At 46.9% G+C, this 12,291-nt stretch overlaps 1 protein-coding gene across 1 annotated transcript in view; it reads right to left on the bottom strand.

Annotated features, from left to right (window-relative positions):
• Positions 1-12,291, bottom strand: part of Thsd4 (thrombospondin type 1 domain containing 4) — a 552,173-nt gene that overhangs the window by 527,118 nt on the left and 12,764 nt on the right. The window contains exon 2 of the mRNA XM_074061754.1: positions 2,901-3,007. Within this exon, the coding sequence (XP_073917855.1) occupies positions 2,901-2,929 (29 nt within the window). The 5' untranslated portion in view covers positions 2,930-3,007. The remainder of the gene's footprint in view (positions 1-2,900; positions 3,008-12,291) is intronic.

Below are 12,291 nucleotides of genomic sequence, written 5' to 3'. Positions count from 1 at the left end.
CCTGCCGTGTTTTAAGGATACTTTTGATGACAGCCAGACTTACACCTGCTTACCACGCAGTGTGCCCATCTCTCACTCACTCTAGCCTGTTCTTTTCAACCGAGTTCAATGTCGGACTGTGACCTCCTCTTCTCTGTGCCCAGGACAGCCTAGCATCGCAGCCCTGTGGTCCTGAAGTGACCTGGTGCCCCAGTCACACTTCTCCCCCTGCTACAGTTTCACAGCAGTATTGGAGGGCTTCTGCAAGTTAGATGCATATTTTGTGATTTGAAATGGCTTTTAAAGCTATTGCTTTTAAACACACACATATTAATTTCATTAGACAACAAATATTTGCAAGGAAGAGACCACCAAACACAAACTCAGGCTGCCCTGTCGGCGGCTGGATCTTACACAGGCCTCAGAAGGAAGCTGCCTGCCTCCTCTGGCCATGTGTGACATGCTTGTGACTGTGACATGCTTGTGGCTGTGTCATGGAGGAGCACTTCGGGGATCTCTGTGGGATTCTGGTTGTCAGGCCCACACATGTGTACTCGTGTAAGATATACAAGCAATGACACACTAAAGCACGCACACGCCCTACACTCACTCAGGGCCGGGCGTGGGCCCAGAAGCACCTGCTTGGCACGGGGTCTGGCCCGCTCAGGAATTGCATGCAGTAACAGCATGACGGAGCGGTATCGACTGCTTTACAATTTAGCATGGCTTCTAAGCGTTTGAGGCTAACAGATAGTTCTGGAGGAAGAAAAAAGGCTACAAGATAGTTTTAGTGATGCAGTCTTGAAACAGAAAGTTCTTTCTTATCCTTCTGGATGCTAATCAGTTTCTCTAGGGACATCCGAAGGTTGCAAGATGAGCTCCATCATAGGACTGTCATCAGCTCCAAGTCCTCACCTCTGTGAGCTTGGACTTTCTTAAGATTGTGGCCAAGGACTGCAGGTGTGGCTCAAGGGGAAGAGCACCTGCTATGCAAGCGTGAAGCCCTGAGTTCAATTCCAATCCCACGAAAAAACAAGAAAAAGACTGTGGCCAAAATAAATTAAATGCTAACACAGATCCACAAGCATCTGTGAGAAATCCTGGCTTCAAATTTTGGTGTTTATCAACAGATTCACTGATCTCACCTGTGTAAATATTGTAAATTTAAACTTAGAGGGATGGAGGTATGGTTCAAGTGGTAGCAGACCTTCCTAGCAAGGGTGAGGCCCTGAGTTTAAAGTCCAGTACCACCAAAAAACATTTTTTAACTTAGAGAGTAAATTTATATTAACAAAAACACTGTCACTATCTTTCGTATAATATTGAGGTTTTTGTACAAGATTTTGATCACGATATGATCCTATACCTTAAAGACCCAAAAAACTCTACTCAGAAGCTTCGAGACATCATCAACAGCTATAGCAAGGTAGCAGGATATAAAATCAACATAGAAAAATCACTAGCATTTCTATACACTAACAATGAGCAAATAGCCTCAAAAAAAATCAAATACCTAGGTGTAAACCTAACAAAAGATGTGAAAGACCTCTACAAGGAAAACTATACACTTCTGAAGAAAGAGATTGAGGAAGACTATAGAAAGTGGAGAGATCTCCCATGCTCATGGATTGGTAGAATCAACATAGTAAAAATGTCGATACTCCCAAAAGCAATCTACATGATCAGAAAAATTTTAAAGAATCCACTTTGCTTTTTTCTCTTTTAAAGTTTAAAAAAAGATGGGCGCCCATGGCTCACGCCTATAATCTTAGCCATTCAGGAGGCAGAGATCAGGAGGATCACAGTTCAGAGCCAGTCCTGGGAAAATCGTTTGAGACGCTCTCTCAAAAAAAAAAAAGACAAGAAAGGGCTGGTGGAGTGACTCAAGTGGTAGAGCACCTGCCTAGCAAGCATGAAGCCCTGAGTTCCAATCTTGACACCATACAGAGAAGGTCTCACCCATGATTCAGGTTGTAAGCACTGATTTTCTGAGCTACAAAGTAGAGGCAATGGAACTCACTCACTGCTATGCGTATAGTTAATATAAGGATCAGATTTTTAAATGTAGTGAAGGTCACAGAAGTTTTGAGCACAAGGGACCAGAAAGGACACCTTTTAATAATACCAGATAGGTTAAGTCAAAATCTGTGGGATTGTAACCAGGATACAATATTTTTAAAGATCTTCAAATAATTCTGTGGTGCAAACCATGATCAATATCCACCGATCTAGTCCCATCGTTAGCTTAAAAAATTATAGTTTCAGTCCCAGAGACATTCCCTCAGAAAACACTCAGCTTAGACCCCGGGGCACCCGGACTTCTCACCGCAGCGTGTGGTTCCTAGGCCTGGGAGGTCCTGAATGCGAAATACTGCAGTCCTTACGTACTATACCAAAGCATCAGTGACACACACCTCCTTAAGAACAATCACTTCAAGAAAATGCATGGAAAACTACAAATACCATACTTCCTGTTCTCCTGCTTTTTAAATTTTTTTTTATTTTTTGCAGTACTGGGGCTTGAATTCAGGGCTTTCACCTTGAGCCACTCCACCAGCCCATTTTTTTTGTGATGGGTATTTTCAAGACAGGGTCTCACAAATTATTTGCTTCAAATTGTGATCTTCCTGATCTCTGCCTCCCGAGTAGCTAGGATTGTAATCCTAGAGCACCCAGGCAGGTGCTCTACCACTTGAACCATGCCTCTAGTCCTGATGTCTTCTTTCTAAGAGGTCCTTAACTAGGTGTGGTGGCACACACCCATAATCCCCCTTCACTCAGGAGGCAAAGGCAGGAGGAACACAAGTTCAAGGCCAGCTTAGGCTACATAGTGAGTCCCTGTGCCAAAAAAAAAAAAAAAAAGAAGGAAGGAAGGAGAAAAGAAAAGGAAAAAAAGAGAAGAAAAGACATTCTTTACTCACCCAAGACAACCCATGAAATGGCGAGCCATGGTGCCTCAGATCCTGGCTAAGGCAGGACCTGCTCAGTGTGCTCCCTGTCCTTTGCAGGTAAAAGCAGCTTCCGTGTCCTACAGAAATGGATAAGGTGACTTTTAGCATCATTTACTTAGGAAGATTGTAGAGTTCATCCAGGTCAACGAAAACACAAGTGAACAACTGGAAGCTGGCAACACAAAAATGCCACTGTCCTGTGATGGCTATGGGAACTCCCCAGCTGAAGGTGACTGTGCCTGAACTTGAGGTGGGTGGCTTCCAGGACATCCAGCTCCATGCCCGCCCTCCCAGGCAATGTTCAATGAATGGCTATCAGCACAATCACTCAGACTCTAGACCGATAGGGGAGCTGGCATGAGGCAAACAGGCCCTGGAAACCCAGCTCCATCCTTGCAGGCTGCCTGGACATCCAAAGTCATTTCACATGTACGAATTTTGGTTTCCCAACTGTTCAGTGTGGGCGAAAATACTGCCTAGCAAGAAAAGAAAGGAGGTACTGAGTCACGCTGCAACACAGATGAGCCTTGAAGACATTACAGAGGCCAGATACAGACGAGCAGGCCGTCCGTGATTTCATTCAGAGTAACGCCCAGAACACACAGACCTACAGACAAAGTGCACTCACAATTACCACGGGTTGGAGGGTGGGGAGAGTTCACAGGAAGGTACAGTGTTTCTTCTAGGGTGACAAAAAATGTTCTAAAATTAATAGCTGCCATTGCACAGCCCAGTGAGCATACTAAAAACCTCTGAATTAATTGCACACTAAATTGGTGGAATGGATAGCTATGAATTATATCTCAATAAAACTGCTTTGAGTCAGGCAGTGGTGTCTCACGCCTGTAATCCCAGCTACTCAGGAGGGAAAAGATCAGGAGGATTGTGGTTCAAAGCCAGCCTGGGCAAATAGTTCCCAAGACCCTATCTCAAAAAAACCCATCAGTCGTATGTTCTCCCTCATAGGTGGACATTAGATCAAGGGCAAACACAACAAGGGGATTGGACTTTGAGCACATGATAAAAGCAAGAGCACACAAGGAAGGGGTGAGGATAGGTAAGACACCTAAAAAACTAGCTAGCATTTGTTGCCCTTAACGCAGAGAAACTAAAGCAGATACCTTAAAAGCAACTGAGGACAATAGGAAAAGGGGACCAGGTACTAGAGAAAAGGTTAGATCAAAAAGAATTAACCTAGAAGGTAACACCCACGCACAGGAGATCAATGTGAGTCAATGCCCTGTATAGCTATCCTTATCTCAACCAGCAAAAACCCTTGTTCCTTCCTATTATTGCTTATACTCTCTCTACAACAAAATTAGAAATAAGGGAAAAATAGTTTCTGCTGGGTATTGGGGGGGGAGCGGGAGGGGGTGGAGTGGGTGGTAAGGGAGGGGGTGGGGGCAGGGGGGAGAAATGACCCAAGCCTTGTATGCACATATGAATAATAAAAGAAAAATGAAAAAAAAAAAAAAACCCATCACAAAAAAGGGCTACTGGAGTGGCTCGAGGTGTAGGGCCTGAGTTCAAGCCCCAGTACTGCAAAAAAAACTGCTTTGAAAAATACCGCCTAGGGTGGGGTGTATGGCTCATAGTAGTTGTTTGCTTAGCATGCACAAGGTCCTGGGTTCGATTCCCAGCACTACCAAAAAAAATTGCCTAAAGAGCTACTGCAGGAGTAGTGAAGGTGAAATGCACACAGCACGGTAGCCAGTGGCTGGCACAGAGGGACACTCAGTAAACGACAGCTCTGATGATGCCAACACAAGCAGAGGCCAAGCCAAACTGAAAGTGTGTTGTCACGGTAACAACAGGGAGGTAAACCCTGGCCTACGAACACCGCTTCATTCTGACGTCTTCACTAAGTGGAGTGTCTAAACATTGGCAAAGCAGGTCAGTCGCCTCAGAAAGCCCGGATGGGAGCTTTGGCTGCGAGGTTTGGGAACTTGAGAGTGGAGAGGCCGGGCCTCCTCGCCTCCTGCTCCTCTGCAGGAAGACAAATTAGTGAAGGAGGGTGCTGCGTGCCAGGGATCCGCTCCACAAAGCAGGGCTTTTGAAGATCATTGCTTCCTGCATTCTTCCCAGGACTTCGGGGCAGGAAGATAAATTATATGGATTTATGAAAAGACAGTCATAAGAATCACACAAGTCCATTCACAGGGGAGAAGAATCCAGAATTTAAAAGTTACCGCCAGCCCTTTCTGGGGGTTATTATACTGTAATCACCACTAATTAGCTATCGGCAACTCACGAAATTACTCACGCTATTGGAGACCCTGAAATCCCTGGCTCTCAGCCAAGGAGCTAGCCTGCGATCCACCAGGAGGAGAGCCAGCAAGTGCAAACTGGACTTGGAATCCAAGGCGTGGCCTTCCTGCTATTGGCTGTGGGACAGGTAAGCCCAAAGTCAGGGGTCTGAACTTAGAAGTCAGGATGAAGCCTTTGCCAAGCCCCCAGCAATCAGTGAGTTACTTACTAACGGGAGGTGAGCCCAGGTCCCCTCTGGGGTGCCATGGGATCCAAGGAGTGAGTCGATAGGGGCTTAAGCGGGCTAGATTTAGGGATAAGGACCGTTAAGGGAATGGATAGTGTTATCCAAACAGCTCAGGTAAGCAGTGTTCACACTGACCCTAAGTCTGACTCAAGCTACATCAAGAGAAAGTGGTCTCTGTAGAGGGCTGGCCTGGCACCATCAGGGAAGATGGGACTTCAAATCTGACCTTAGCCTTGGCAGGTTATAAAGGAACAATCTAGACTTGTTGGTAAGATGTGCACGCTATCCTCTGAGAGATCTGGGTGTGAACCCAACAGTCCATTCCTTAGCCAGGTGACCTTGGCAATAAGCCCCTTAACATCCTCCTCTGTGAGTGAGGGAGGCTGTGCCAACCCATAAGGTGGCTGTGAATATTAAATGTGTATGCAGACCACCTGTCCTGGGTGCTGCACACAGAACTTGCATCTTAGGTGCTAGAGATCTATACAGGTCAAGCAAATTGAGATGCTAGGATGTACAAAAACAAAAGCACAGTAAGGGCATGGGAGCAAGCCCAGGCTGCCTTAGAAAGTCCCCTGGGCAATGGCCGGCTAAGATCACACTGTGACCTCTACTTGGGCTCTAGAGGCATGAGTAGGAGTTTGCTCGTGAGGAGGGGGAGGGGAAGACCCAGGGAGAGACTTAAGGGGTGAGAGTGTGTGAGGGATGAGAGGAGAAGGAAGCAGGGGAGTGGGAGGAAGGCAAAGAAAGGGGGTCTGGGAAGGAGCTGGCTCTATCCAGACAGGAATCCCCCAGTATCTGATGAGAAATGGTGGAGGGGAACAAGGGAAAGAGGCATCAAACGTGACCTCTCCAGATCTAAAGTGGATGGAGGTAGCAACAGCAAGGGCTCCCGAGCTGCTGTGGGTCTGTCAGTAAGGGAAGGGAAGTGAGGTGGCCCAGTGGTCTCCAGGTGGGTGGCTGCCTCCATGAAGCTAATACATCGGCCAAAAACACATCTTAGGTTATCGGAACAGCTGGAGAGGAGCCAGGTGTGGTGGCACACATCTGATTCCAGCTTCATGGAGGTATAGGTAGGAGGACTTTACTCGAAATATAACTAAAGCAAAAAGGGCAGGAGGTGTGGCTCAAGTGGCAGAGCGCCTGCCTAGCAAGTGCAAGGCCCTGAGTTCAAATCCAGTACCAAGAAAAAACCAAAAGCTTGAAAACATTTCCAAGTGCTGCTGGTATCACCGACCTCATTTGTAACTTTTGATAATAGAAGGAAGTCATCTTGATCAGCGTGTCATTTATAACATGGCTTCTCTCATGTTTATCACATTCTTTGAAAGTTTAAATATTGGGTATATTTTTATGTGGTCACATAGTCCATTAATGGGCAACAGTAAATCAATAGTCAGACATATATGGGAGTGATACGCACAAATGTTTTTACTGATATAAAAATGTTGACGACCAAAACCATTTTTGGAGGCCATGGCTGTACTGCCTTTTGACTAACTTCCTGTGGGATTTGATTGCTCACTTCAGGATGCTTTGGGAGAATTACCAGTCCTGCCATCTTGGGGGTTCCATGACGAGTCTTGCGTGGGCCAGCTCTGCCTGTGAAACCACGAGTGTGTCAGGAAATGAGTTCTGTGGGTCAGGACCAGTGTGTTTTCAATGAAGCATGAGGGCAGAAAAGAGAAATAGCATTTCTGGCTCATGGTGAGGGTGCGTGGTTCTGACCACTCACAGTCAGGAAAGTTCAGGGTCTTCACACTGCCAAGAGCTGAGACAGTGGAGGGTGCCAGCCGGGATGGTAGAGAATAAACTGAGAAGGAATGCTAGGCAAAGCCGTGTCATCTCAGGCCCCCAAAGTGGCCGGGACAATTTCCATGAGATGAGCAAGAGAGGGTGGTTGTCAGCTGTGGCAGAGGGAGGGACCTGGTAAAGTGAGGATTTCAGCAGCTGTGTGCTGAGTAATTGTGTAAAAAGCCATCCATGGGCTGAGTTGCCTTTGAAGTTTGCTGCTGTTGACTTATAACCTTGACGATGAGCAAGATGTCTGACAATCTAGTTCCTGTTGGAGCAGGAGCTCCCCAGGGAGTGGAGGCCCTGCCTTTGCTTCCCTCCCCTAGGATGGAAGTAGGAGTATGTCACCTGACTTGGTTCCATCGCAGTCCTCACACCCCTTGGCTCAGGATGGAGGGGACCGGAAGGCCATGATGAAGCTAAACCACAGCAGGAAATGGTTTCCCTGACCCAGGGATACCACCATGCCCTGAAGTAGGGCACATTCACTGCCCCCACTTCCAGGCTCAGCTCGGGTGTCTTTCCTACCCTCCTTTTCATGGCGTGACCAGAGCTCCTGGAAGACCCCCACCTGGTTCAGCCTGCTCAGCCCCTCAAGTCAGGACCAGAAGGCCCAACTCCAGTTGGCAGATCCATCCACATCATCCCACCCCCAAACCCTGGAACGCCCACAATGTAAAGCAGCCACCCAGATAAACACAGGCACCAGTCCCTGGGGAGAGGAAGTGACTCACCAGCAAAGAACTATGGCCAGGGATTTTAGAAGGAGGCGGGTCCAAAGCCCACATCCAGCACCAGTCAGGTTCTCAGAACCTGCCCTGACTCTGTGCCCCTCTAGGTCCTGGCAGGACAGAGCTTCCACACTGGGTCCAGATGCTGCTCCAATTGCCTGCATCATGTCCTCCTGCCCTGGACGCCTTTCGTGCAGTTCTTCTCAGGGAGCCCTGACCCAGGCTGTGCAGAGTCACTTCTGCTCCCTACCTGATACTCCAGCTGGTTGTGCACAAAAGTACCAGGGTGTGGTTCGACCTCAGGCTGTATCCCAGCCTCCTTGGTCTCAAAGTACTGAAGGCGGAGGGGAGTTGGGAAGGGGCTTTCACTGAACCCCTGAGAGGGCACACAGGGGGTGCCATGTAACCCTCAGTGCAAATGAGGTCACACAGTGAGGTCAGGTTTCCTGAGGCCCAGGAAATCAACACCTCCATAAAGGACAAGGACTGGAGAGAGACAGCCGATGGAGTGCATAGGGGGCTTCTGCGGTCTTAACAACAGACAAAACAAAACAGGACAGACTGTTGGGAAATGAACAAACCCTGTCTTACAGAAGGACAGTGTGAATGGCGCAGAGCTGATGACAGAAGATCCAACAGTGTTTCTGAGCCAGCAGGGAGGAGCAAGCTGGGGTGTACACCAAGGATGAGGGCACTGGGAGAAGATGGACCTACAGGGCACTGAGGTGGCAGGCAGTCCAAACAGGGTGTGCTGTGTCTCTACAGCCCCCAAGAAAACTGAAGATAGAGGGAAGCTGCCAGGAATAGTGGCCAAATTAAGAGGCAAAAAATGGGGTCCCATTTCTTCAAGGCAACCCTTGCTTACAATGAACACATTCCCCAGACCTGGTAGGAGAACAGAGGCAGCACAGGCTTTAGACGGGCATCATGAACAGTACAGTGGTCAATATGGCAGCGTACAATGAGAGCAGCAGGACACATCACAGGCAGGAAGACTGTGAGAGACGGGTGGTCTTCCCTTTCATACATGCCAGACATTTCTGTCTACCTTTGCTCCTCACGGGATGGGAAGTTTCTAAAGGTCAGGAATTGTTTTAGTTCCCTTTATAAATGTCCCATCACCAGCCCCACAGTCTGGAGAGGGGCCGTGCAATACAGGATGAATGGATGGATGGATGAATGGTCTCATGAATGGAGGTATGACTGAACGGATGGATGAACAAATGAATGGATTGATGAGTGGATGGATGAATAAATGAATGGACTTATGAATGGATGGATGAGTGAATGAATGGATTGATAAGTGAATAGATGAACAAATGAATAGATTTGATGAATTGGTGAATGAACTAATGAATGGATTGACATGTGGATGGATGAATGAATGAACAGATTGATGAAGGGATGGATGAATGACTGAATGGGCTGATGAGTGGATGGATGGACAAATGAATGAATGGATTGATGAGTAGATGGATGAAGGAATGACTGGACTGATGAATGGGCGGATGGATGGATGAACAAATGAATGTGTGCATAAATGAAGAATGAATGGCAGATATTTCTTACAGAGCTTGACCTCTTAGAAAGCAGGACCCTGGGTGACTTCTGCCTAGGCTCAGTGAATGTCTACAGACTGCCGCAGAAAGGGGATGAAGAGTTAACCCAGTGAAGATGGGTGCTGCCTCCAGGACCCTTCTGAGCCCTCTCGGGACAGTCCCAGGTCCCCAAAACGCTTTCAGGAAATCCTGCCCCACGCCTGACCCTGGAGACTCAGACCTGGCCACATTTCCAGCCTCCTTCCACCGGGTGGAGGACAGCCAGAGGAAAACTCCTCCAACATGCTCTTGGTTCTTTTTGGCTACCTCGTCACAGGGTCCCTCCCTTTTCCCTGTCATATTCAAGCTTGGCCACAGAACTCATTTCTTCCTATCAACCCCCATACTGCAGACACTGCAGACTGGCTGGCTTGTCCAGAGCAACACGGAATCTGAGTTAGGAAAAAATGTGGAGATGTATTAAAACTCCCTGGCTACTTGTAAGCGAACACACCACCACGGGCTTTGTTACTCACTAAGAAAATACCTTGCTTCTCCTGCCTCACCTGGAGAATCAGGTGACCAGCGCAGACTAGCTAAGGATTTCAATGAAAATTTCATCCATTTCATAGTCAGTAACTTTGGTGTAGTTTACATTTGTTTTCAATCCTCCAAAAAACGTTTCCCAGGTAACGATGGAAAATATTCAAGGGCAGAAAAATCAGATGAGGGAGAGATTTAAAAGAAATGAGGCGTTTGCTTCTGCTTCTGCACGAAGCTGCTCTTTCAATTTTGGATGGCAGGATTTGGTGACTTGGCCTAAGAGGGCTTTCTGATCTCTGGCTAAGGACTGGAGATGTGGCTCAAATGGTAGGGCACCTGTCTAGCAAGCACAAGTGAGTTCAACTCCTAGGACCACCAAAAAAGCAAAACAAAACCAAATAAAACTTCTCCAGGTCTTTCTCAGTTCTTTGATTTACAGCAACTGATAAACTAAGTGTAAGTCTCCTATGCACGACTCCAATCTAGCAATTGTCACGGGCGTCGCTATGATTTGAGCTTGGACCTTCCTCCCTCAGCACAAGAGCTCTTCCTGGAGGTTATTTTTTCATATTCCCAGTGCCTAGCACAGTGCCTGGGCACAGCAGGTGTTGGAAGGTGACACAATGGCTCCCCCTCAACCTTGCTGGGGGTCTTATCTGTAAAGCAGGATGGTGCAGAGATGCTAAGACACTGGTACTCAGCCCCGGATCCGAACAGCAACCCATGGAGCAGCTGCTAATTGTTTCAGAACAACACGATTGACTCGCTCCTAAAGCCCTGGACACCTCAATAACAAGGATGGGGTGCAGGCCACCCTACCAAGGAGCCAAAGACACCTGGAGAAAGATGGCTCTCCAACTCAACTCTCCCCGATAGCCCCTTCCAAGAGCAGCTGCTGATCCCTGGGCTGTCGTCAAAGGGAAAAGATGAGCCCCACAGCTGGGCTCTTCGGGGAAACAGCAGCTTTCCTGATGGGCCACCCTGGGCCTTTTCCAAACAACAGTTCAGCTCCTTTCAAAAGCCAAGCTATTCTCCACCCATGCTGGCCAAAGGCAGTGACCGTGGGACAAAAGGTAGCATTGGCTCAGGCCACCTTCCCTTCCTTATGATCTGAAGCCTGCATCCTGTGACCTAGGAACGGCTCCTGGCTACTCTGCGAGCATCTGCATGCATCTGCGTGCACACATACACGAGTGTGTGTGTCAGAGACCGAGGGCGTGCCAGGTGCACGCACCGAAATAACAAACAGCGAGTACACACTGCATTCATTCACAAAATAAATTTAGATGAGACCTCGTGGCCGAGCAAAACATAGCTAATGTGGTTTTTTTTTATTAGAAAACAAATTTAATAAAGCTATGCTTGTTTCCTAGGTTCCAGCACCACAAAAAAAAAAAGAAAAAATATCCACATTTATGGATTGAGAAAAATCTGAAAAATCTAGAAAAATGCAAAGAGGAAAGCCATAATTACTCATTGGCTTATAATACAAGTTAACTGTTATTAAATTTTCTATTTATTTTTCTACATATAATGATGCTTAAGTCATCTGTATATTTTACATGAAACATTTCTACAAAAGCAATAACATATACAGTTTTTCTTTATTCAGTTGTTTTTTTTTTTTTTTTTTTGACATAGGGTCTTGCTTTGTAGCCTAGCTCGGCCTGGCACTCACAATCCTCCCCAGCTTCCAGACTCTTGGGACTACAGGGATGTGACATCATGCCCAGTTTACAGTTTTATATTCTGTTTTTCACTTTAACTCCTAAGCATCTTTTTGGTAATAATCAAAATCTTTTTTTTTTTTTTTTTGCAGTACTGGGGTTTGAACTCAGGGCCTCATGCTTGCTAGGCAAGTGCTCTATCACTTGAGCTACTCTGATAGGTCAAAACTGTTTTTAATCAGTACAGTATAGTCCACCCAATGGGTGCCAGGTAATATATCTAACAGTGTTCGTTATACTGGAATATGAGATAAGCATTGTATTAATAAGTTTACTGTTACTGTAATACAATAACCGGAGGCAGACAACTTACGAAATAAAGAGAGAATTATTTAGCTCACCATTTTGTAGGCTCTGATGAGGGCCCTCTCAGCTATTTCACATCATACAAGGAGCTTGTTTGTCTCTGTCTACAAAGTCTCTGCCCCTCTCCTTATAAAGCCACCAGCACTCCATCATGGGGCTTCACCTTATGGACCCAATCAAACCACTCCCCAAAGCCCTCACCACTAAACATCATGGTGGGCCTCAGTT

This window comes from Castor canadensis, chromosome 19, assembly GCF_047511655.1.
Source record: "Castor canadensis chromosome 19, mCasCan1.hap1v2, whole genome shotgun sequence".
Taxonomy (NCBI): domain Eukaryota; kingdom Metazoa; phylum Chordata; class Mammalia; order Rodentia; family Castoridae; genus Castor; species Castor canadensis.
Note: the sequence above shows the minus strand (reverse complement) of the source record. Positions and strands in the feature narration are given on the sequence as shown.